We start from the raw sequence: 26276 nt of genomic DNA on the forward strand, positions 1-26276 counted from the left end.
GCACAGTGTGTCTCATGTGCAGATAGAAAGCATTGGGTGCTTGTGCCCATTAATTCCTATTACTCAGAGGTGTCACTGGGCCTGGTCACACACTGTTTTAATACACACAAGTGATATGACAGCTTGCCGCCTCCCAAATGGCTTATATTAAGCCTCTTAATCAATGTTTTTATGTGGTTTCTCAGATGTATTGTCATCACCATGGAAACCGCTTCCTGGTAATTGCACTGGCTGCCCTGAATGACGTCACCAGCGGAGCGACGGGTGTGGACAGCGAGAGCCGGGTCTGGCAATGGATGTCGCAGGTGAGTTTAATCCATGTGGGGTGTGTTTGTTGGGGGCGGGTTCTGCCTTAACATTTAAAAAGTTGTCACTGTTGATCCCTGAGGACGGGCTCGGAACCAAAACATGCCAACGTGGATAGTGGGGGTATGAACTATCCAGTTGGCATGGAGTTTATTTAGTTTATTTTAGAAAGTTTGCGCCGAACTTGAAAGTAGCACGCGGCCATGCTGCCGCCGTGACACTAAACCAGGGCTGGGCAACACCGGCCCTCCAGATGTTAATGAACTACACATCCCAGGATGCTTTGCATTAGTTTTGCTATGTGGCCATGCTGAAACTGATGCAAGGCATGCTGGGATGTGTAGTTCATCAACATCTGGAGGGCCGGTGTTGCCCAGCCCTGCACTAAACAAATACAGAAAAACCTTCTGAACATTTAATCTCAGACTCGCTAAGTGCTTTTATTGTACATTTTGCTGGTCTGTATGTGTTGCTCATTCTGCTGAAATAACAGAGACTCTCACAGGCCGACACTACCAGGCCCTTCCTACTTGTCACCACGGCCTGTATGCCCCTCTTTAAATAGACAGAGACCTCTACTTCAACTCCCAGCATGGAGGCTGGTGGGACTTGCCACTGACTCGCTGCACTTCTTTTCTTTTACAAAGCGCATTGTGCTATATTTAAATGCAGGATTCAAGAAACATTGCTTAGCCCATGGACTGTGTAATAAACAGTGCATGTGTTTTCTCATGCCTCATCAATGCACAGTCTATAGTGGAGCTGTGCATTCAGAGTTCTGTGCAAACAGGAAAATTAATCATCTTTATTCTTTAGCACAAAGGGCCAGATCTCAGGTTTCCGTATTATACTTAAACTCTGCCCAGGGGCAGAGAAAGCAGGGCTGGCATATCACAGTGAGACCTGTGATTTGCCAGCTGAAGATGGCTTTATTATCACAGGGCTCACTACGTTGTTTTTTCATGATTTTTTTTTATGTTTTTTTTTTGTAAATTTAGCCAGATCGCATTTCGATTATAAGTATGGGAAATGTGATCTGGTTACGTAATAAATACGAATTAAAGGGTTTGGAGCAGTTAATCATGAAAACTGCTTCAAAAGGGGTGTGGATCGTTTTATCGACCACAGTAAGGTCGACACCGTTGGTTCGACAGGGGGGAAGGTCGACAGGTGTCTAGGTCAACATAGGTGAAGGTCGACCGGTGTCTAGGTCGACATAGGACAGGGTCGACATAGCGTTAGGTCGACATGGGTTAGGTTGACAGGTCGGAAGGTCAACATGTTTATTTTTTGCTATGGACAACATCCCATCTTCAATAAAACGATCATCTTAGTAATCTTCCTGTCAGTCAAGTTGCGTGGGGATTGCAAAAAACAATGAATTGCTGATTTTCTCGCTGTTTGGGATCACGCATGCATGCGCAGTCACCTTGCAAATTTGCACAGCAGCGATCACTTAGCAAAATGTTCTATAGGATCAGAGAAAGTTATATGAACTAACCTCCAGCTTACAGAGGGGCCGATGCATGTAATCGCAGTCTAGCGAACAGGTAAACACCGCCCGACCTAATGCTGCCCCCCCCCCCAACGGTGTCCGAGTCCCCTCGCTAGGCTAGCCTGCAAGGGGATATCTCCGCGAACACATCCCCTTGCATGCAGCAGAACGGAGGAGAAATCATTCGATTTTTGCTGACCATCGAACGATTTCTTCATCCTTCGCTCTGAAAAGTCTATACTTATTATTCAGATGCCCGCAGATCACTGAATCGGGGGCGGGCGCTGACGTCATGTGATGTGAGCTGCCCGCCCTGAGAAGGCGTAGCCCCACAGACCACGTGGTCGCGGGGAGGTGCTGAGTAAGTGTGGGTGCCGTTGTCTGTGGGGATATGGATGCGCTGAACTGCTGCCCGGACTGGCCTGCTAACTGTACACACGTATTGCCTCCGTATGTAAATATAAAAGCGAAAACAAATGAATAAAATATTTCCCTGTAAGACTGTGTATATCTGGCGTGCCTTTTGCCCTTTGGCACAAAAATTTCAATAAAACACTTGTTTCAATAAAAAGTAAAGAAAATGAAAACCAAAAGGCGTTGTAAAACAAAACAGACCGTATTGGAAGCAATCAGGCATCTTTAAGTGCTAAAACTAACATTTAATATCATCTCTTGTTTCCTGCCGGTTGTGAAATATCCATCAATAAATCCTATGACCTTGTTCCAGATCTCTGCACAGCTGTGACGGAACGCTGTGTACATCTGGTATCATTGTTGCTAGACAGAAATGTATAGTTCCTGGAGGCTGCTGGGATACCGCTGAGTAACACATGACGGGACGCAGGCGTATTTCCTGTGATAATGTAAATCTTACGACATACTGTGTGACTATGGAATTTGTGGTACAGCTAGAGCTGTTTATTGCACTTTTAGAACAGGCACAGACCAGTATAACATACACTGGTAAATACATGAGATGCTCATTTAAATGAATAGAAGAGTCCACAAAACAGCCACTGGCCACATAGAGAGTGATCATTCCACTTCATCCAGATGATGGAACCTTTGCCCGGGGTCCACGTGTGGTAGGTCATAGGCTGCTGTTTGAGTCATTGAGTCTAGCTTGTCCATTGATCTTATTGGTCATTGTCGTGCACACGGTGTCGGGTGTGGTATAACAGATCAACAATCTATTGGCCGATGGTCAATAGGGTTTACACCATATGCATTGGGTCAACTTGACAATGGTTGACACTCAAATGGACCGAATCTTACATGTTATGCGGCCACCACCAGTCTAAATGTGCACCCTCGCGGGCAAGGTGGCTCACTCTGGTACAGGTTTCTGTGCCTAGTAGATGTCCATGTGGATAGTAAATATTAAGAAAACATGTAACCCCCCCCCCCCCCAAAAAAAAAAAAACATGTGGCGACCATTGTTTTGTTATGGTGTTATGGTGACCTTCTGCAACTGTCAACGTTTTGTATCTGCGACTTTAAGCGCCGTTCCAGGTTATGACAGTCAGCCAGCACATGAGCAAGCCGCGGGGGACACTGGGAGGGTACTTATTGGATCCCCCTTGGGGATTTATGCATCTGCTAATTAAAAGCCTGTCAAAATGACAACTCAGTCCCTATCTGCTCCTAGCCCCAATCTCTGTCTTCAGAGCTCCATATCCAGCAAGTTTGAAACAGATCAGTTTGCTTTCACTTTCTGTAAAGGAATGCTTTGGTCCGTTGAGTGGCCTCTAGTGGTCACTGGTGGTACTTCACCTCAGAGGTGAGGAGTATTTACCTGCCAATATCAGTGCACAAGAGCTTGCTTCCTTCTTCAAGGAAAAGATTGCTACAATCCAAGACGAAATGGCATGCTCTTCCTCAGCCAGTGACTTGCTTTGACATTTTCTCCTCATTTGACCCCACAACTGAGGATGGAGTATCCAGACTCTTCTCATCTTCCTACTCCACTAACTCTCCTCTTGATCCTATATCCTTACAAGTCAATAAAGCTCTGTCGGTACTTATGTATTATCTGGGCTCCCATGTTAAATGCACCCCATTTTTTCATACCCCTACTATCCAACTACGCATGGAGTTGATTTTATATAGTGTGGCGAGCGCAGCGAGCCACCGTGCCCGAAGCGTGGCGAGCGCAGCGTGCCCCGCAAGGGGACACGGTCTCATAAGAAAAACGGGAGCCCAGATATTACATAAGTACCGCTCTGTCTCCTGTGCTTATCATAAGTTTAACTAAAATCTGTAACCTCTCTCTCTCTCTCTACTGTTGTCTTTCCTTCTCTTTTCAAGCATGCACTTATCACTGCCATTGTAAAAAAAAACACAATTCTGATTGAAATTGTCTAACTACCGTCCTATCTCACAGCTCCCATGCCTCTCCAAGCGACTTGTGAGACTTGCCTACACTCACCTCACACACTTTCTTAACTATTACAACCTATTGGACCCACTTCAGTCAGGCTTTCACTCTCAACACTCCACAGAAACAGCTCAAAAGGCCATTTCTCACTTCTTATTCTTCTAGATCTCTCATACAAACACTACAATCCCTAGGTCTTCAGAACACAGCCCTTTCTTGGTTCTCTTCCTACCTATCTAATCACTCTTTCAGTGTTCGCTTCTCTGATTCTACCTCCTCCTCACTACCTCTGTCAGTTGGAGTACCACCACAAGGTTCAGTCTTAGGTCCTCTGCTTTTCTGAATCTATACCTTCTCACTTTGGAAACTAATCAACTCTTTTGGATTTCAGTATCACCTGTACGCTGATGATACTGAAATCTACCTATCCTCCACGGAATTGTCACCATCAGTATTGCTCCGTGCCTCTGAATGTCTTTCTGCCATTTCATCTTTTATGTCATCTCCTCACCTCAAACTCAACATTTCCAAAACAGAATTCTTTATATTCCCACCAGCCGAGTAGTTACCAACCTGATATCTCTATCACTGTTGAGAACACAACAATTAATCCTACTCCACAAACTCGCTGCCTAGGGGTCATCCTCGACTCTGAACTGTCCTTCATTCCCCACATTCAATCTGTCTGTAAATCGTGTTACATGCATCTAAAAAACATATCCAAAATTCATCTGTACCTTACACAAGACACAGCAAAAACTCTAATCTATGCACTCATTATATCATGCATTGATTATTGCAATAGCCTCCGTACCGGTCTTCCTTAGATAAGACTCTCACCACTGCAATCCATTTTGAATGCAGCTGCGAGGCTGATCTTCCTGGCTAGACATTCATCGTCTGCTGATCCGCTCTGCCAGTCCCTCCATTGGTTGCCTGTATATTACCGCATTCAATATAAAATACTTCTACTTACATACAAAGCCATTACTCTGACTACACCGACTTATATCTCTTCCCTTATCTCAAAATATATCCCCACCCGACCTCTCCGCTCTGCACAAGATCTGCGTCTCTCATCCACACTTATTACTCGCTCCAACTTACACTTGCAGGATTTTTGTCCGGCAGCACCCACCCTATGGAATGCCCTTTCACGCACACTAAGACTCTCCTCTAGCCTCCAAACTTTCAAGCGTTCCCTGAGAACTCACCTCTTCAGGCAAGCCTATCATATTCAGGACCCCCACACAACCTCCAGTAGCATTCATATCTAATTGCATCCCATCAGGACTGCCTATAATCTGATGGGACTGCCCTGTTATGGAATTCTATCCTTATGTATCCCTCCTATTATCCCTATAGACTGTAAGCTTGCGAGCAGGGCCCTCCTACCTCCATGACGGTTTGTATCTACCCAGTTTGTTTAATCACTGTTGTTACCAATTGTAAAGTGCAACAGAATATGCTGCGCTGTATAAGAAACTGTAAAAAAAAAGCAGGGGTCTGGCGGTCGGATTAACAACCGACAGCCGCCGGAAGGGGGCGCACGCGCACAAGACGCTCGCGCATCCCCTTCCGACGGAGCTCACCGTTGGTCCCCGTCACCTCCCCGTCGCTGTACGCCATTCTGGCGAGCCCCGGCGCTGGCTGCGAGGTGTTTCGTCTGTATAGATTATAGATAGATAGATCTTCTACACAAAAAAAAAAAACCTCTGTAATGTTGCCATTTTCAGAAACTTTATACAAATCTACAAACAATCAGAGCTCACATTGCACTACAGAGCTAACGTCGGGACTTCTTAAATAACCCCGAATGATCCCAACTTTCCGTTACATGTGTTCATTTTACCGCTATCTGATTTCTAAAACTGTAAAACACACTAACAGCATTTGTTCATGATGTTGTCCCTTTAATAATGTGCAAATGACATAACGCCTAAAGGCAACTTTTTATTAACATTGTTAAAAGAGCAAGAAGAGCAAGTAGTGAGCGGAGAATGGCTGCTTTCATTATATTGTTACGCAGCGGAATTTAACATTCAGCCCATGTACAGTGATACAGTGTTTACTGTGTGTCAGCGAGCTGAATGCATCCCATTCTTCTACCCGGTTAGTAAGTCCACAGCTTATTCAAATAGAAAAGCTCCATTTTAGAGCACTCTAAATATTTGAGTTGAAATGTAAGGATTTGACATTTGCAACTACATTTCGCTATTTTCCAGTTGCGATAAAAGCACAGTGCACGGGAGAGAGACATTTACTTGTCTGAGAGTGGAATCTGTCATTTAACATCTGTGACTGGCAAATGCACAAGACACAGTACAAATAAATAATAGGGACTCAGTAAAAACCGGACCCGGACAAAATGCCGGAACGCCGAACCGGACATCAAACTCTGCATTCCGGAGCTTGTAGTGTCCGGTCCGGGGGTGTCTTGCCTGTGATAGCTTTCACCAGGGACATGGGGAAGGGAACATGACACCCCGGACCGGACACTACAAGCTCTAGAATGCAATGACCTGGAAACAATGACTTTCCCACTATGAATTTGTATTGTTTAAGGTATGGGTAAAAACTGGACCCGGACAAGACCCCGGAATGGGGTGGGGGGGGATTATAGCCTCCCTGTACGGTCCGGGCATGTAGCAAAAACCGGAACGGTCCAGACCACACGGGGAGGCTGTAATCTCCCCTTCCTCATGTCCCCCCCAGAAAAGACACCCCCAGGATGGGACATCCGGTAAATAATACAAATTACTAGTGGGAACAGTGTAGGAAGTCATTGTATCCAGTTGTTTTTCTGCTTCTAGATATGATTCGTACTAATAAGGAGAAGAGTATCCCTATAAACATCTGGAAGGACACCTGCTAGGGTGAGTTCTAGGACAGAACTACAATTACAGCAAACTGATCTAGTGTGCCAAAGTATGTACATATGTACAGCACACAGATCGTGTCTCCTTATTGCATGGCTAAATCACATGTTTAAAGGTGCAATGCGACAAATAGCAGGTATCCGGTCCGTTGGCCCATCGACACCCGAATGTTGACATTGATGCCATGTGGATACTTAACATGTCCATATGCAGAAATGGCGACATGGTCATAGTTCAGGGTTAGGTTATGGTTAGCCTAAAGAAGTAAAAAAAAAAAACACTATGTTAAAATATTGAGCATGTCGACATTTTTGTATGACACATCAGGTCAGAAATGCTAAGCGTGGAAAGTTATAAAGTGGAGAGTGATAAAGTACCAGCCAATGAGAGATCCTAACTGCCATGCTACAGAATGTGTTTTAAAAATGGCAGTTAAGCCCCCCATACATTATTCCCACTAAAGGGCAAGTCAGATCTGATTTACCTTCAACTTCCCCGTCAGCTCCCCAGGAGTGCTGACATAAGATTTGGCACTTGATGCGATTTATTGCATGTAAAAATGTGCCCCTGGTGGAGCTCCCGGGGAAGTTGGGAAAGTTGAATGAGCTGCCGGGAAAGTTAAAAGTTCAAATGAATGGACAGCTGTTGATTGGCTGAGAGAGCTCTCAAACATTCTAGGGGTGATTTGTAGTGAACAAAGTATATTTTTGGATTGTGGGAGGAAACCGGAGTACCCGGAGGAAACCCACGCAAGTACGGAAGAATATACAAACTTCATTTAAATTTGAGTTCTGATATCTCCTGCACGCCCGTTGCTACCGCAGCCTGTTCCTTGGAGGAAGTAGAGCAGAGAGAGCGCCCCTCTTGCCCTGCGCTTCCCTGCTCTGCAGATTATAGGCGTATCTCAGCTTTAGCACTGCCGGCACACACCTACGAACCGGATCGGATGCAATACATTGCGGGTGTTCCACTGATGATTCTGACTCATCCTATGTTCTACAGGTCTGACCCCCAACTCAGATATGATGTGTATGGAAACCCGGATCCTATCAGACGGCAAACTCTTGCGATTTGGACACTTTTCATCCGATTTTTCAGCCCGATCCATTGGAATCGGAGGAAAAATCGCACAAATGTATGGTGGCCTTTAGAAGCTGATTGGTTGGTGGTTTATCACTCCCCATTGTATCACTTTTCAAGGCTTAGTACCCCACAGATTAGCCCATATCACCAGTGTACTACCCAATAGAGTAGGCAAGTGTGCAGTATTAACCAAGACAAAGTCCTGTGTGGGACTCAGTGGCGGATTAAGCACGGGGCGACAGGGGCGGTCGCCCCGGGGCCCCCACACATTTGGGGGCCCCCACACCAGCACTGCTGCCAGTGTAGGGCTCCTGTCGCCCCGTGCTTGGGTAGCGCAGGGAAGGTGGGCAGGGGGTCCTTGCAGCTGTCCGGGCAGTCAGTGCCGGCCAGGGTCCCTGCCGCAAATGGGATGTCAGCGGCGGGGGTCCATGCGGCGGATGGAAACTAGTAGCCAATACCGCTACTAGTTCCCATCTGCCGCAGGTACCAGGAAGCTGACTTCTCATACACTGCAGGGACCCCGGCCTGGCGCTGACTGCTTAGACCACTGCAGAGACCCTCTACCCGCCTGACCAGGTACCAGCCTTGCCGGGGGTGGGGGGGGGGGGGGGGTGCTTTGTCATCTGTGTGTGTGTGTGTGTGTGTGGGGGGTGTCTGTGGGGGCCCCCACCAAAATGTTGTTGTCCAGGGCCCCTACAGACCTTAATCCGGCACTGGTGGGACTGCACTTAGATGTTTGATAGTTACCCACTGTCCTGGAATTTCTGTGAGACTCCATATTACAGAGAAGTTCTCTGAGATCCCAGGAAAGTAGTAACCAGTGGCTGATCCAGGGGGGTGGGGTTGCAGTGCGGTCTAAAGTTTAAATAGGAGAGTTGCAGCAACTGCCCCTCCAAACATTGGCAAACATTCCAGGTCAGGTCTCATTTCTTCTCTTGTGTGCAGGAAGAGTAATACACTAGCAGGAAGAGTTAGGGTCAGGCTGGTGGTGGTGGTGAGTGGGGGGTTCTGGTTTGGATTGGGCTGCTAGAACGGAAGTGGGGTATACTTACCTGACCTCTTTTAGCATTCCCTCTTTTGTGTCAGTATTCTGAATGCTCCGTACGTAACTTGCTATAACATGTACCACATGATCCTCCTTGTATCCTACTTCATCACTATACCCTATAAACTGAACACTGAAGAAATGACCGTGTGAAAAAGAAACTTGGATGTTTCTGTGGTACGTGGAATTTACACAAGTTCAAGTTGCCCGTGTGCTTGAGGCATAACAAATGAACATTTCCTTCAAAGCCAGTTATCTTATTGCTAATTACTATAGTGTTGCTTCAGCAGATTAGGAGCAGCCAGTAAAAAGCAGCAACATAATCCACACATGCAAATCACATCTGCTCCCCCAGCTCGGCTAGCGCAGCCTGGGTGTCTTCCTTTCCCAGTGTTCTTAGCTGGGGCCAGGAGGTCACGGAAGCCCTAGTCCACAGAAGGGGCTGCACCTGGTCACTCCGCTCTCCTGGGGTGGTCTTTATCTGATTAAGTAATAGGTAGACAAAACAACAGACAAGAGAGATGGAACATGGGGAGGGAATGTTAGTGAATACGTTTAAATAACCTCTACTGCAATTAGCATAATGTAATCAGCATCTGCCTTCCCTGCTGTCATTAAGGTGCTTCAGATGCATGCAAACTATACACAATTATTTAAATACCGGGTCACAAAGATACATAATAATTATATCTACATTTTATTTATTTCAATTTTTAGAGCACCGAGCCAATAAAAGTTATTTATATTGACTTGCCTTATTTATTTTTGCTAATTAAACCTATCTGGTTAACTATCTGCCTGAGGCACGGGTATAGGGGCCTAATTCAGAGACAGACCAGGCATGGCCGCCAATTTTTGGAGATCAGTTATACGCCGCCCCTGCCAGAGTCAAATCTCGCCTTGTGCAAGCCTGCGAATTGCTTGCAAAGGGGATGCAGTTAATATCCCGGCGGTCGGGATCCCGGCGGTCGGGATCCCGGCGTTCAGAATCCCGACGCCGGAATCCCGACCGCCGAAATACCGACATATTCTCCCTCCTCGGGTGTCCACGACACCCCTGGAGGGAGAATAAATTAGTGTGCCGAGCGTAGCGAGGCACCGGGCCCGCTGCGTGGCGAGCGCAGCGAGCCCGCAAGGGGGGGCGATCCACGTCCCCCCCTTGTCGGCATTTCGGCTGTCGGGATTCCGGCGTCGGGATTCTGAACGCCGGGATCCCGACCGCCGGGATTCAGTACTGAATCCCTTGCAAAGATATTGCAGGCTTATGAATAGCTGTAAATCCTACTTACCTACCCCCCAGGAATGGCCGGGAGGGTCCCGAAATTCAGAACCCCCTCCCGACTCCTCGGAAGGTTAGGCAAACCTCCTTCATTTAGCGGGCCCCCCCACAGGGCTAAAAAGATGCAAATCACGCCTTTAGTACCACTTCTTCCCCGAAGAACCGCGAATCACGGCATTTACAGGAATCAATCAATATTTGCGGCTAAATCCCTGAAAACACCCACAAATGTTAAGTATCACCCAAATGTATTGATCGCAGCAGGAATCTTCGATCCCTCCTGCACTGCCGCCGGCCGCATCCTCCATAGGTTTCTATTGGGGATGCGAACCTGCCCGATGTATCAACATCAGGCAGCAGTGCTTTGCATCCCTGGGCTTGGGATGGCGGTAGCCTATTGTAGCCTATGGGCTACGGATCGCACTGCCACTGGGGCAGTGTGGTCAGCGGGGCGTCATCGCTAACTTCGCATGCGCAGACCCCCCTTCCAGCTCAGCACATTGCAGGGATGGGCTCCTTTCAGAGCTCTATCCCTGCGCCTGGGGGGGTGATACATCACATTTTACAATGCGATCCTGGGCTGTAATATTGGGCCCCTTAATGACACCAAGGCCCGCAGCGGACTGCAGCAAATCTCCTCTCCAGGCTTCTCCCGATGGCAGCCGTGCCATTGGGTCTGAATAACCCCCATAGTTGTAACTGCTGCTGACACAAGGGCACTGAGATGTATCAAAGCTTGGACAGAGTTAAAGGGACAGATGCACAAACTAAGCATTGGAGAGAGATAAAGTGGAGAGTGATAAAGTACCAACCAACCAGCTGCGGTCATTTTCAAAACAAGATGGTATGTACTAAGCTGTGATGGAACATTCGGTCACACTTCCCATTGATACTAATCGCATCTGCATTAGTATCGGAAATGAGAGCTCTTCCGATGAGTACCGTCCTTTGCGATTGGCTAACGGCCCCCAGCTGCTGTTACCGGGGCTCTGCCAGTGCAGCCAGGAGCAGAGGAACAGGCATATGTGTGTGTGTATGGGCTCACCGGGAGGTGAGGTCGGACAATTGGCTGTGCTGCTGGGAGAGAAGGGTCTCCGGGGATCCGCAAGCATTGCACACAGATGGCTTGGCACACGGTGGCTGACAGCACAGGAGGTGAGGGGGGCACAGTGTTATGCCAGAGCTGGTGGGTTCTATTGGGAGAGGCTGCGGGATGCTTAAGGAAGCCCATGTTCTATAGGGTGCCAGAAAGAGCTGGCATCTTCTCCGCATCGAAGCGCGCCACTGGCTTAGTACATATGACAATGCGGTAAGAAACCCACATTTTTCCTTGAGTACAATTGCCCACAACCTGTAACATGGCAGGAAGGTGATGATTGGCTGGTACATTGTGGGGTATACAATTAAATATCTGCATAAATATCTGCAATGAAATTGGCTATTATTGCCCGATGGTCATTATCAGGCTAAACCATTGTCATCAGGTACTTTGAAATTAAAAATGATCCTTTCTCGGGCGTTATCACACGGGATAAGTTCCCGATCCCATGTGTTCTTGCGGCTCCGAGTGCTGCATTTTGCAGAGTATGCCCCAGGCACCCCAAACATAATCCCCTATAAGTGCCGGTTATCTGTGCTAATAGGATAGCCCCCGGCAAACCTATTATGAGATATAAATTACCAAAGCTAATAGGATACAGGCCTTTATCTCTCTCCAGGCCTTGATACATCTGCATCTCCCCTCTAGCAGACTCTATCCCTCCGATACATTTTTGATTGTCATGAATGAATCTCATATTATATTAGTAGATAGGTCATAAGTAATGTACATGAATGCAGTAAGGCCCGTTAAGCAAGCCCTTTAGTGCTGCCCACCCCGGCATGAATGGAAGTGTAGCATAAACATCCATTCGCACAAGAGTCGACCTGCCGACCACCCCCGGCAGGTTTCTGTGGGCATGCCCAGGAAATGACGGGCGTCCCCATACGCCTGCCCCCCCCTTACCCCTGGGCCACCCCCAATGATTGCGGTTAGCTCGGCAACTTTTCACAAAGGGGGACTGCAGAGGTGCATAATAGGACCTCAACAGTCCCAAAAAGTTTGGGATGGGGGTAAACTTGCAACTCCCAAATGAGAATTTTAGAATAATGAGGCAGTACGGATGGTGTAATGGTTAGCATTACTGCCTCACAGTGCTGAGGTCATGGGTTCGATTCCCACCATGGCCCTAACTGTGCGGAGTTTGTATATTCTCCCCGTACTTGCGTGGGTTTACTCCGAGTACTCCGGTTTCCTCCCACAATCCAAAAATATACTGATAGGTTAATTGGCTCCCAACAAAATTAACCGAAGAATGTCTGTGTGTGCGTGTACATGTGGTAGGGAATATAGATTGTAAGCTCCACTGGGGCAGGGACTGATGTGAGTGTTCAAATATTCTCTGTAAAGCGCTGCGTAATATGTATGCGCTATATAAGAAACTGTTAATAAATAAAAATAAATAATGAGAAGATTATGCTACAGGCTGATAGATAGATTGATTGATTTGGACAGTAATGCTAATGATGATTATGTTAATATTAAAATAATTATAATAATTAATAATAAAAGGAAAACTATTGGAATAACCCCCCAGGTGCTAGGGTACAGGGGTAATGATGTATAAAAACAGAGCGACCCCTTTAAGAGCTCCCATCCCATTTTACTCTATGTTTACATAACAGTATGGACGAGTCCACTGCGCACCCGGCCGGAGGGGGGGTGACCAGGAATCGCTGCCTGCCCGTCACGGCTCTGGGAGCGGTCCGTCCAAAGTGTAATGGATAAGGGTCAATAGGCGAGTATGCGCAGCCGGGAGACACGCAGCACACCGCCGCCCGGTGACCCGTAGCTCGGTGATGATCACAGGCCCCGCCCCCTTCCCCCCCGCCGCGCGTCCGCCGTCCTGTTGCCACGGCACTTGCAGAGCAGCGAGGCTCCATTTGTTGTCTAGAGGGGGAGGAGGAAGGAGCTCGCTCTGGCGAGTCATTCGCAGCCCCGGAGCAGGGGGGGAGGAGGATAGAGGAGGGGGCAGCGGCGGCGGTGGCAGCAGCAGTATCATCATCCTGTGCGATCAGCGGCAACGGATCTGTATCCGGGGAGGGAGCGGCTCCCTATCTCACACAACCGGGGGACGGAGCTGTTGCACACACCGGAGAAGAAGGCGGCGGGGTGCATGTGACAGGGGGGCTGTCTCTCCCCCCGCAGCGGGGATCGGAAGGACCCGGACGGCGCCGGCCTGGAGAGCGCCCGAGCAGCCGTTGACGGGGAGCTGCGCCACAGCGGGGACATGATCCAACTGCCGGGCTGTTGCCTGTGCGAGATCAGCTGAGCGGCTGCGGCGGCGGCTGTGGAGGGGGTTTGTGGATGCGCGCAGGGGGGGACCGGGCTCTATCCATCTCCATGTTTTCCCCCAGTCAGGAGGAGCACTGCGCCCCCAATAAGGAGCCCATCAAGTACGGAGAGCTGGTGGTGCTGGGGTGAGTAGTCCTCCCTTCCCCCACCTGTGTGTGATGTTCCCGGGCCCACTGTCCTCTCTGCGGCCCTGTGTCTGTCCCAGCCTCCTACCAGCCCGGGATTCCTGCCTGCTGCTGGCCCTGTGCTCCTGCGGGGGCATCCCCGGGCTGACGCAGTGCTGCTAGCTAGTGCCAGGGCACCGACACTCCGGGCACAGGGCTGCCAGAGCTGCGTCCGGGGCCTGCTCTATGTACATGGCCCTGTGCATTGTTGTTTGGTTACTGCCAGGGCCCTATATACATCTGTGTGCAGCCTCCTGCTAGTCCCTATTGGTGCCTAAGCAATGGCACCCTTCCTCCATTGGCCACAGCTGTCTCTAACTCTGGCCTTCATTGTGTGTGTGTAGTATTCTATCTGCAGGTGGATGTATATTGTATGTGTATTATATATGGAGATGGGTGTATATTATAACTGTGTGTATGTGTCATGGGATTCACCCTTGGAGGGGGGATGGGGGGTGTAGGTTGTTGGGAAACACTGGCTTTGTTAAGGTCCGCCTCTGCATTTCATGTGCAGATAACAAACCTATTCCGTCACAGAGGTCTCACATGTTCCACAGTAGCTACATAATAATGTACTTGGTAATGGACAATCGCTCATGCATCCACAAAAGTGGAAGCCACAAGGCATGAGTCTCATGGTTGCAACAATGTCTCCGTTCAAACGTGGTATTTTTTTTTTTTTTTACAGAGAAATAGTGACCCAACGCCTTGGCCAATGGACTACCAGTTTGTCTTTAGTGGAACACTTTCTTACCTGGTTTACTGAGGAATTATAGTGGCGGGTTTGGCGTTTGCAAACCTATATGGACGAGATTTTTTTTTTTTTTACTTTACATGGTGCAAGTGTTCACTTCCCCATACAGCTGGTACTGTGCGAGCATACAGTGCTGGTCAATGAAATGTACTGTATGTGAGGTTTTTTGATGTAATTATATGTTGGCAATATTTATATTAATTCCTACAAGCCATTATGTTCACGTAGAGGAATAAGTAAGTGTACAGTGGTAGAAAGCTGGCACCCAGCTCCCAGTGTTAATAGCCGTATGAATGGATTACTTAATTTCGCTAACCCAGTGCACCCACCCCTATATTTATGCCATAACTTTACAGGCTGTGGCTGAGTCCGCATCAAGACCTTCTCTAGGTCACTGCTAAAATAATATTAGGATGTGAGTCCTGGTTTTCACTTCTCTCTGTTTTTGGAAGACTTCTTTTATATGACCGATTGCAAATTACACGTCCAGTTACTATTATACCCTACTAGTATGATACTTTGCCACCTTTCTATAGCAAATAAAGCATCTAGCTTGTTGGAATGGTGACATCTTTGTATTCTAAACCCAAACCTTGAGCGTGTTTAAACAGCCAATAGAAACCTCACAATTATGGTTTTAGTGCTGCCACATTCCACACGTTAGTCATTGGTCCTTATATGACTTTCTCATGGCGATACAGGGTCACATGCAGTGTCACAAGGTATTTAGTACGAGGGGTGCAGGCGGAGTGCCTCCTGATCTCTGTGGTGAATGCAGTGCTGGCATTGTTATATGCTGCACAATGTGTCACATGCTATATCGAAAGCATCAATGGGTAACACACCAGCTCCCCTTCCTGCCTTGTTGATGGTTTAGTTTTCGTACTTGTTCATCTTCCATTACAATACTTGCAGGTGTCATTAGAGACGGGTGGCTTTCTTTTGACTAGATGCATCGTTTTTACTTATTATTGGGACCTTTGGGAATTTACGGCCCTTTTGAAAGTTAGAGAAACGCCCATGCACCCCCAGTTTATCATATTTTTTATTAATGGTCTAAAGCAGGCATGACAGAACTATGGCCCTCCAGCTGTTGTGACTACAAACTACAAGTCCCATCATGCCTTGCCACCGTTTTGCTATCGGGGAATGCAAGGCATGCTGGGATGTGTAGTTTCACAACGGCTGGAGAACCATGGTTTGGCCATTTCTGGTCTAAAGGCTGGGTAACCTACATGGGTAGGTTATAATTAAACATTCATATCACAGCTGAGGGTGGGAGATTACATGTGTATTGGGTCTTTATACTGTTTTGTTTAGGGGAATCACTATGTGGATGTCTCCTGTTGACTGTTTCTTAACCCTTTGAGGGCCAAGTGAATTTGTCAAATTAGCTGTGAGAATTGCCAAGCAAACATTTATATCCATCATAACCTGTAATGTTGACCTTCTATAGGAAATATATATATTTTTTTGACACATTTTTATTTGAATTTATATAGCAAATGTGAGAGATACCAGCATTTATAGCAGATCTTTTGAACATCTCACAGATATTGGCACTCAAAGGGTTAAACATGTTTAAAAAATCTGAATTCCCCAATCCCAACTAAAAATGGTCAAGATTGCCAATCATCGATGGTGCTCTTGAATCGGGGGAAACTGAGGCCTGCTGATGTAAGGAACCAATACATACTGCAAAGCGCAGCCCGCTTTGTGATCGGTGATATTTCTATTCTTGCTTCTGCAAGTGCCGGGAGCTGTTGGCATGGTACGGATCTGGCTGGAAATATGACAGGACCGCTGTACAGTCAGACAACTGTTCCCTACAGGGGCCTCCACGCTACAATTGGCCTGTGTGGTTCAGCCCTGGTATTCTGGTGTTTTTAGTATTTAGGCGTTCCAGCTGTGCTATTTCCAAACAGCGTAGCTAGTAAGCATTACATTGCTGCTACTTAAATGCCCAAATATAGAGCTGCTGGTCGCTGCAGGCATAGTCAAGTGGTTGGCACTGTTTACGCACGCTAAATCTAGCAGTGTTTATAAATGTAAGTTTAAAAATAACGCTAAGAAATGTTTGCGGTGCTGTCGCTTGGCATAAAAATAAAGGGGCAGATGGCTGCGTTGCTCATCCTCCGGTGCAGAAATGTATGGCAGTTGGGTGTAGAGCATGGAACCCTCAGTAGCCCTTTGCGGAAGACACTAAGGGGTTAATTTTTATAAGGGTCAGCTTCAAAGACCTGGTGCTTCTGATTGTGTTTTATGCCTCAAATTTAAAAGGGTAGGTGCTATTACCAGCCATGTATCGCTAGTGAACGGAGTGCCCTTTTTTTGTAGTTTTAGACCTAAAGCGAAGTGCTGAGTTCTAGAACTTGACATTTAGTAAAGTAAAGCCTTTACGGTGGAAGTAGGACTTTCCCTTGGGTGGTGCTGCTGTTACAGCTTCCTGGAACTTTCTCGGATAACGCATGAGAATGTTTCCAGTGCTTTTTTTTTTTTTCCTTACAAAATGCGTTGTGTATCTACATTAGCACCGCTGCTTTCTCAGTGGGTATGTCCCTGCAGGGTTCTGTCCATACTCCTTGTCATGGACACTATCTTGTATAGAAGAGCCTAACTAGCCTAAGGGAGCCCGGCTAATATATAGTAAGCAATGTTGTGTTCTTCTACAGAAGGCATTCCCAACCACGGTCCTCAAGGCACACCAACAGTGCAGGTTTTAGTGATATCCAGGCTTCAGCACAGACTGTTTAATCAGAATCCCTCAGATACTAATTAAGTCACCTGGATATCTACAAAACCTGCACCGCTGGTGTGCCTTGAGGACCGTGCTTGGGAATGCCTGTTCTAGAGCCTTGCTGCTTCCTGTACGCAGACTGTGTGATCCGCATGCAAGGCTTTCCTATCCCATTCTGTATTTCTGGCTTTTCTGCTGGATGGAGACAATCTGCGACACAGAAGTATTTTGTACCCCAGGTTGATCCCTGGTTATTGCCAGTTTGACCCAGGTTGGTGTGCAGTGTGAAAGGGCCATGTTGAATATCACGGGTCCAACAACCCGGAATAAAAGCAGTGTTCTTCCTTGGTCGGACCCGGGTTGCTGGGCAATGTGAACGGGTATCCCAGGTCGAATGACCTGGTTCCCGTTCACTTAAATAGATTGGCAGCATCACTTCTGTGTTGCCTCCTCTCCTGCCTCTGCCTGACGCCCCGCCCCTTGTATGATGTCAGTGACCCAGCAATAAGCCAAGTCGATGTGAGCACTAAACAGCGCAAATGCTGGGTTGCTCCCAGGGTGGACCAGTTCCCAACTCGTGGGTGCGACCTGTCATTTGCAATGTGGAAGGGGTATTAGTGTATTCAATGCCGGCCGATATTTCCGATTTGTCAGAAACATCTGTCATTAGTTATTATAAGAATAGCTTGAATTTACATTGGATCTATTCCATGTCCGTTCTGATCTTTCGCAAACATCTGCCAAAGTAAAAAAAAGACCTGGATCGGCGAATCTGTTTTTTTAAACGTCGTATCTGTATTTTGTGAAACGGCCGCTGTTGTCCAATACCATCAGTTAGATTCAACTTTATAAAAAAAAAAAAAAGTAAAATCTGCAGATGCGAGTTGGCTGGGATTGAATAGGTCCTGGCCGATATTCCCCCCCCCACCCCCCCCCCCCCCCAAGTATAAAAAACTTAAAAAAAAACAACTTGTTGTTCATTTGGTGTCAACCTATTGACCTAGACATTGTTGACTTCTACGCTGGATACCCTTGAATAATAATAGCATTTCTAGCCTGCATATTAGTGTTAACATGTAGTAATATTGGAGGATGACAATGAATTAATAAAAACACCGTTCCTCACTGTAACACTACCTCACTGCTCTGCATTATGATAGCTTCTGCATGTCTGTTTCTACATCTGCTGAAGGCCTGTTAAGGAGGGAAGTGTGAAATTCCTATTTGTCTATAACACAAGCTGTGATCTCAGCAGTATCTGAAGCCTGATGGGTAACTCAAATAATAGGGTGTCTGACATCGGGATCCCAACTGCCGGTACTCAGACAGCGGGGTGAGCGCAAAGCAGCCCCTTGCGGGATCGCTGCGCTCGTCACAGGTTCTATTCTTCCTCTCTGGGGGGCCGTGGACCTTCACAAGGGAGAATAGCCCCTGACTGTCGGGAGGTCATCCGGGACCCAATTAATAAGCACTGCAGTCTTACGGTGGTTGTATTTAGTGACTGTATGGTTTTGTGTGTTCCCTGCAATCTCCCTTTGTCATAAAGTTTCAGCACTTGCATTGTACCATACACCTTGTTAGACATTAAGGTGCATTTCAGTGGTTTTCCTTATATACTTTCCTATGTAAAGGGGTTTATCTCATGTAGTTATAATACTGCCATAGTATTGGTTATGACTTTATTAGTTGTTCACTTGTGTTTGAGGTTTTTTATATAGGGCTAGTTAATGTTGTTTATTACTATTTGTATTACTTTGTGCAGAGCAATGGCTGTTCCTCCCCAGCTAGCACTGGGGAATACCCCCTTCCTTCTTTCACAACACTCCTTGTTTGTAACTACAGACCATATAGTCCTGTTATTCTGCCCAAGGGCTCAGATCAGTGTTGAGTGTAAGTGAGACTAATATTGGGTACACATTGTGAGATATGCAATATTTTTCTATTTGATTTTGCTTATAGAAGCAAAATCCACTAGAAAATCGAATGGACATCGAATGGTTTTTCTACATTCAATGCAGATTTGATTCCTAATGCGTTCTCCTATGTAGTGTAAATAGAATAGAAATATAGTGTTGTCAGGCAAAAGTATATAGTACAGATCTGTACCATATAGTGAAATCTAATGCATTTTGCGTACCATTCAAGCAAAATGGCACCGTGTCTACCTGCTATTAGTGTTCACGCTAGGCTGTTTTTAGCACAAATTTTGCAGCCCCCTACTAAAACAACCCATCTGGTCCGTCCCCACGGCGGGCTTCCAGAGCTCTAGGGAGAAGCCCGGCACTCACGTAGGTGCCGGGCATGCCCCCAACATAGACTTCAGCGGGCTGCCGCCCACATTTCTGATGGCAGTGGGCGTGCTCGCCCCGCTGCATTCAAAGTGCCCCTTGTTCTCCAGCGTCAGGCCATAGAGCAATAGGAGCACAACCGGACCTCTACTGGTATCTCCGGAGTCTGTTGGCCGGATGAATGTGCACAGAGACCAATAGACATCCTATCTACCACATTGACCAACCTTTCAGGCAATCTGTTGTTGGATGTCAAGATCATTCTGAGATCCTACATCAGTGTTGGAGCTTTTTAAGGATATACAAGGGAAACACCTTGATAAACAAGGGAGCCACAGAGTATTGAAAGTAAGGGACTTTCACAAGATGGCCCCTCATGCATTAATTAGGCAAATAAATAAGATTGGATGAGCAACTACGGATGTATTAACCAGAAGGTGAGAGAACTTTATAATCGGTTTTCTAGCTGAGCTGCACCCCTAAAGGCTCATCCTACTTGGTGGTGCACGTCTGCCCGGGCTCATTGCTGCTAAGAACTTAGCAGATGAGGAAAAAAAGATCATACGCCACCTTGATTTGTTCTCCACGTATGGACCTGTGCATTTATGATGCCAACCAAATGCACATTACAGCTGTTTATTTTAGCAGTTGGGTTCCTTTGTCAGCCACGTTTTCCTTAATGGAATTCTAGTCTCTTCTTAGTGGTAGGGAGAGGCCTCCCATTCACCCCATATTCCAGAAGGTCTTTCGTAATGGCAAGCATGCCCTCCAATGGTGACTCTGCTCCATCCACAGAGCAGCGGGGATCACCGATCGCTTCCATTGGCATTACACCGATGTCACCAGATCTGAACTCAGTTAAGTATATATAGGACATTGTGGTGGTGCACCTGGGACAATTTTCCATGATCAACCAGTTGGCTTCAACAGATAACATGTCTCCATGGTCTCCTACAACATATCTTATTCCTAAATTGTTGGAGAACCAGTTACCTTTTTAACTATACTTTCACATTTTTAAAGACCCTTTATGCTTGAGCAAGTAATAAGAAGTAATAACTTCTTACAACAAAACAAGGGTGCCGGATGACGCTTTGACAGGGGGGATACCGACAGTTGGAATCCCGACTGCCGGTGCTCCGACAGGGGGATCCCGACTCAAAGGGGCTATTCTCCCTTGAGGGGGGTCCACAAGGGACCTTTGCGCTCGCCTCCTGTTGGAGCACCAGCAGTCGGGATTCTGACCTACCGGATCCCCCTGTCGGCGCGCCATACCACACCCACAATACACTACCTACCTATCTATCTAATCGCTAGCTACTCCTTACCTCTATGAGGTGGAGTACCGTCAGTGACCATTAGAGGTCAATCGATGGACTTAATAATTGCTTTGTGTGCGAAAAGATGTCATAACAGAAAGTGAAGGCAAATTTTGCACGGACGCTGATTTCCACCTTGCTAGATATGGCGATCTGGAGATAGGGAGCTGTGGAGATTGGGGATAGGGACTAGGAGCGGGGTGGAGAGTTTTTTTTTTTGGCTAAAACTATCGCTGCTCAAAGTGAAAGTACATTGCAGAAGTCGTCATTTTGCCGGGGTTTTAACCAGTCAGGTTCCATTACCCTGTAATATGTATAAGACAGAAGAAATGGATTTGTCAGACTGTAAAGGCATCACATTTAGCACTGTGGAGCAAGAAATGGAAACGTCAAAAACTTCAAGACATTTGGTTTCCAACAGGATAATCCTATTCTCCGAGGATCAGGTAATTGACTGTTTTTATGGCCCAGAAGTATCATAGTAATTGAGCATGATGTTGGGCCAATTTTATAATTATCAGTGTAAATAATACAGTTGGGAGCTAATAAGGCGCACAATTGTTCCTCCGAGAGGCATGTTAACAGCTTCAGTCCTAAAGAGACCGGTCTGGCCAAGGTAACGGGTTTTATGACACAGGTTATGCTATGATTGGGTTTTATTGGCCGTGTGCTCGAAGAGCCGATGCAGTGGCTCATTAGTCATTTTTATTTTCTGGAAAGGACCCCAGACTTGGCGCAGGCTATTACCTTACTTAGGGCACGGTGTGTGTGTGTGTGTGACCATTGTCCTCCAAACAGTATACAGGCCTCTATATAAGGCAGGGATGGGGAACCTTCGGCCCTCCAGCTGTTGCTGAACTACACATCCCAGCACCCACTGCTACAGTTTTGCCATTTGGCCAAGCTAAAACAGTATCAAAGCATTCTGGGATGTGTAGTTCAACAGCTGGAGGGCCGAAAGTCAGGACGGCCCACAGGAATTTTGGGGCCCGGCACTCATTTCCAGTCCAGGCCCCGGGCCTCTCCTCATTTGACTTACCGGAGCCCGGCTCCTGTTCCCCCATCTCCTCGTCCGCTGAGATGCAGCCCAGAGGTCCCGGAGCGCAGGCTTCTTCAACTCAGGATGCCGCCAGCCAATGAAAATGTAGCACCAGCTGGTGAGGCAATCAGCTCTGATCGGCTGCAGGTACATGAGCTCTGATTGGCTCAAATCTAGTCCAACAAGTGAATGTTGGAACGGATCTGACATTAATTGAATGTAACCCCATAAGTATAAGGCTGATGCTTTTCTGAGTGCAAATCTGGTGTAATTGGTACTGCATTGTGGGCATGGAACATTGGGCCCGATTCAGATGGTACACTGTGCGCATGATCTAGCCATCCGTGCACAGACAGCCAGCGTAAGCTAGCCTTCACTGGATGACTGCAGGGTGATTGACACCCCACGGCCGTATGAGGGCGGTAACTGCGTTTTTATAGGAGTGTCACAGAAAATGCAGGCATTCCCCAGCTATTGGGAAGGAGGCCCACAGTCGTCATCAGCGGCCTTCCCCGCACCGACGGCCGCTGCCAATTCTCCTGTGGGGTGCCGTTTACCTGCTCTGCTGGGCTCGGAACGCCTGCAGTCCAGCAAGCAGGTCTGAATTGGGCCCATTGGGAGGCCTGTGTTCCAAAGCAGGAACAAAGGATGCCCTCAACTCTACATCAACTTCCGGATTGTTGCTACATGTTTCAGTCTTTGAAGCCAACACTGTTCTCCGTCCAGTCCTAGAACCCCTGTGGGTGCAGCATATGGACATACCACTCCTTAGTATTTCTGGCACCATCCTAACGGACTGTGATCTCAGTTGGCAATATGAAGCAAATGGTGCAGCCCATTAGTTCTATTGTTGACCATTGGCCTCTGCTCCCTGTTTACTGCGCTCCACAGATTGCTGGACATCTGCAGCCAGACTATAGGTCGATGTGCGCTCACCCCCCCCCCCCTCCTGTAATAAAAAGCCAAACCCTTTCACCTACATGCAGCAGGAGCCACTGCAGTCATTACATGTGGGGATAGAGTAGGTGTACTGGAGGAGTGGCACTTTAAGAAAACTTTACTGCTGCAGGCTCCTCCCTCCTCTATCCCCACCCAGACCCCAGTCTTAGAAAAAGTGCCCGGAGGAGTAGGTTCTCTGGGCCTATTCTCCTCAGGGAGTTAGGTCTTTTACTTTTTAATTTTATTTTTTCTTTATGGAATTTTTATTTTTGATCTGCTGAACTCAGGCAGACCCCTCCGCAGGGTCTGCCTGCTCCGTGGGACCTGGAGGGGTGCTGGTCGCCACTGCCTGCAGTGCGCCTTCCATGCACCCGGCCACCGGTGCCACCGCATCGGGGACCCGCCGCAGCTGCACGCGGCTCGCGTTACGGGTCCAAGGCCTGGCCACTACTCCAGGACAGAAGGCAGCATCGCTGCAGGTAAGCGGCGCTGTGCGCCGAAATGTGGCCTGAGACGGGCGGGCGCACCCGTTCTCATTGATTCAGCAGCCTGTAGTCTGACGGCCGCCATTTTGGGGAGCGTCAGTGGGGACAGCATCAGAGCGGAGGCTGTACACAGCGCTCCGCTCTAGTAAAACTACGCGCCGGAGGGAGAGGGAGGGCTTAGGTGACGTCACCAAGCAGACGCCCTTTCTTTCTCTCTTCTCTCCCTGCTGCCGGCGCCATTGCTGTCCCACCGCAAGGCTGATCTGAGGACATCGTGTACAGCGCTCCAGCGCACGCACTGCAGTCCAGCGCCCCCCTTACCCACTACAGAGCAGGTCTGTAAGTTACTGGGGGATTATTTTTTGTGCACAGTTTACAGAGATTGTGCATAATCTCTGATACAAGGGCGGAAGGCTCCCCCTCCCTATCCTAGCTCAGCTCCGCTGTTTTAGGAATAGTATCTGTTGCTTTACAAGTCTGTGCACTCTCTTATATTGTGTCTGTGTGTGTGTGTGTGATTTTATAACTAATCTCATACACTGACAATATGGCAGGAAAAGCTGCCTCCAAGGCTGCCCTTAAGGTTTTTACATGTAAGTCCTGTAAGGAGCAGTTCACCCAGCATATAAAGGGTGTTTCATTGTGTGAATCTTGCTATAAGGCAGAGCACACACAGGAAGTTGAACCTCAGACACAGTCTTCTCAGTCAGAATCTTCTGAGCCTTTACTACAGAATGTGTTGGCTGGATTGGCTGCAGAATTAGCTGCTTCCAGGAAGGACAGGGAGAGATTTCATGCTCACCTGTCCATTATGGGTTCTACTGAACCAGCCTGGGTTAAGACGCTGATGCAATCTGTGGCCTCTGGGTCCAACCCTGTAGCTGGGCCTTCACGACCTCCACAAAAGCGTCCCAGATCTCCCATAGGTCAATTACAGGATGATAATGATACTGATGGGGATGAAGATGTGGATTTGCTTCAGGTAGATGAACCTGAATTCATTCAGGATGAGGCGCTACAGCGTGATGATCCTCAGGGGGTAGAGGGCCTGATTCAGGCTGTTCGCACCACACTTAATTTGGTGGAGGACGATACTCCGGTTCCTTTGTCCTTATTTGGGCGGACACAAAAACAGCAGGTTACCTTCCCTGATTCGGCTGAATTGGACAGACCTCTCCTAAATGTATGGAAAACGCCAGACAGAAAATTCCAATTGTCTAGGCGCATGAAGTTGCTTTACCCTTTTTCTCCAGAATCTAGGGAAAAATGGGAGACTCCGCCTCCAGCTGATGTCTCGCTGTCCAGGCTATCCAAGCGAACTACGCTTCCAGTTCCGGCTGCAGTGGCTCTAAAGGAGGCTCCTGACCGCCGTCTTGAGACCACGGTAAAAACTATTTATACCACGGCAGGGGTCTTGCTCAGACCAGCCTTAGCTTCAGCCTGGGTCAGTAAGGCCATGGAAAAATGGTCTGAAGAGCTTGCGTTGGGTTTACAGAGCGGTAGGCCCCGTGACGAGCTGCTACAGCTGGCTCTGTATGTTAAGGATGCAGCTGTCTATACAGGAGAAGCTGCTTCAGATGTAGCTGAGTTGGGTGCTAAAATCTCAGCTTCAGCGGTATTGGCCAGACGTACTATCTGGTTAAGATCTTGGCAGGCGGAGGCCGACATAAAAAAGGCAGTAGAAGCTTTGCCTTATGCGGGAGATATGTTGTTTGGGCCTGAGCTTGACAAGCTCATTGCTCAAGCAACCGGAGGTAAGTCTACCTTCCTCCCTTCGGCCACTCCCCCACCGAAGAGACAATTTACACCGTCCTTTCGGGCTTTCAGAGGGGGCGCCTCATTCAGAGGACGTGCCAGGGGAGGTTTTTCGTCCTTTCGAGGGCGTAGAGGCAGAGGTGGCAGAGGAGCCACAGCCGCAGTTACCTCTACCCGTCGTGCAGAAACCAAGGTTGCAGACAAACCTGTGGCATGACGGGCTTCCCGCCCATTTGGGGGATCCCAAGGTGGGCGCAAGGTTATCCCTCTTCAAGAACGTCTGGAGGTCTCACTGTCGAGACAGTTGGGTGCTTCAGATTGTGGAACACGGGTACAAACTGGAGTTTGTTCAGGCTCCGCCGAACAGGTTTTTTACAACAGGCCTACCTGCTTTAGTAACAACACAAGCAGCTTTGGTCAACTCCATTCAAAGTTTTTTACAAGCAGGGGTCATTATACCTGTCCCCAGAGCTCAGGAAAAGATGGGTTATTACTCAAGTCTTTTTCTAGTACCGAAGCCGGACGGTTCGGTAAGGCCCATTCTCAATCTGAAGCACCTCAACGATTACATCGTGTACCACAGGTTCAAGATGGAATCTATAAGGTCAGTCATTGCAAGCCTGGAGCCAAGGGAGTTCCTCTTATCACTGGACATAAAGGATGCCTATTTGCATATTCCGATCTGGGAACCACACCATCGGTTCCTCAGGTTTGCGATTCGCAATCAGCATTATCAGTTCAGAGCACTCCCTTTCGGTCTTTCATCAGCTCCAAGAACCTTCACAAAGGTTATGGCTTGCATGATATCAGCCCTTCGGATTCAGGGGATAACGATTGTGCCCTATCTGGACGATCTTCTCCTGAAAGCATCTTCTCCACAAAAACTACAACAGGATGCCCGGACTACCTGCGACTTCCTGGTTCAGAATGGATGGATC

At 47.8% G+C, this 26276-nt stretch overlaps 1 protein-coding gene across 2 annotated transcripts in view; it reads left to right on the forward strand.

Annotated features, from left to right (window-relative positions):
- Positions 1–225: 225 nt before the first annotated feature.
- PELI2 (pellino E3 ubiquitin protein ligase family member 2) overlaps positions 226–26276 on the forward strand; it is a 67676-nt gene continuing 41625 nt past the window's right edge. Inside the window, exon 1 of one of the 2 annotated variants that reach the window (XM_083167447.1) lies at positions 226–305. In XM_083167447.1, the coding sequence (XP_083023573.1) occupies positions 241–305 (65 nt within the window). In that variant the 5' untranslated portion in view covers positions 226–240. Of the gene's footprint in view, positions 306–13461; positions 13984–26276 lie in introns of those variants that run through there. The other variant, XM_083167446.1, reaches the window with a different exon arrangement.

This window comes from Crinia signifera, chromosome 12 (assembly GCF_055691185.1).
Source record: "Crinia signifera chromosome 12, ASM5569118v1, whole genome shotgun sequence".
NCBI lineage: Eukaryota > Metazoa > Chordata > Amphibia > Anura > Myobatrachidae > Crinia > Crinia signifera.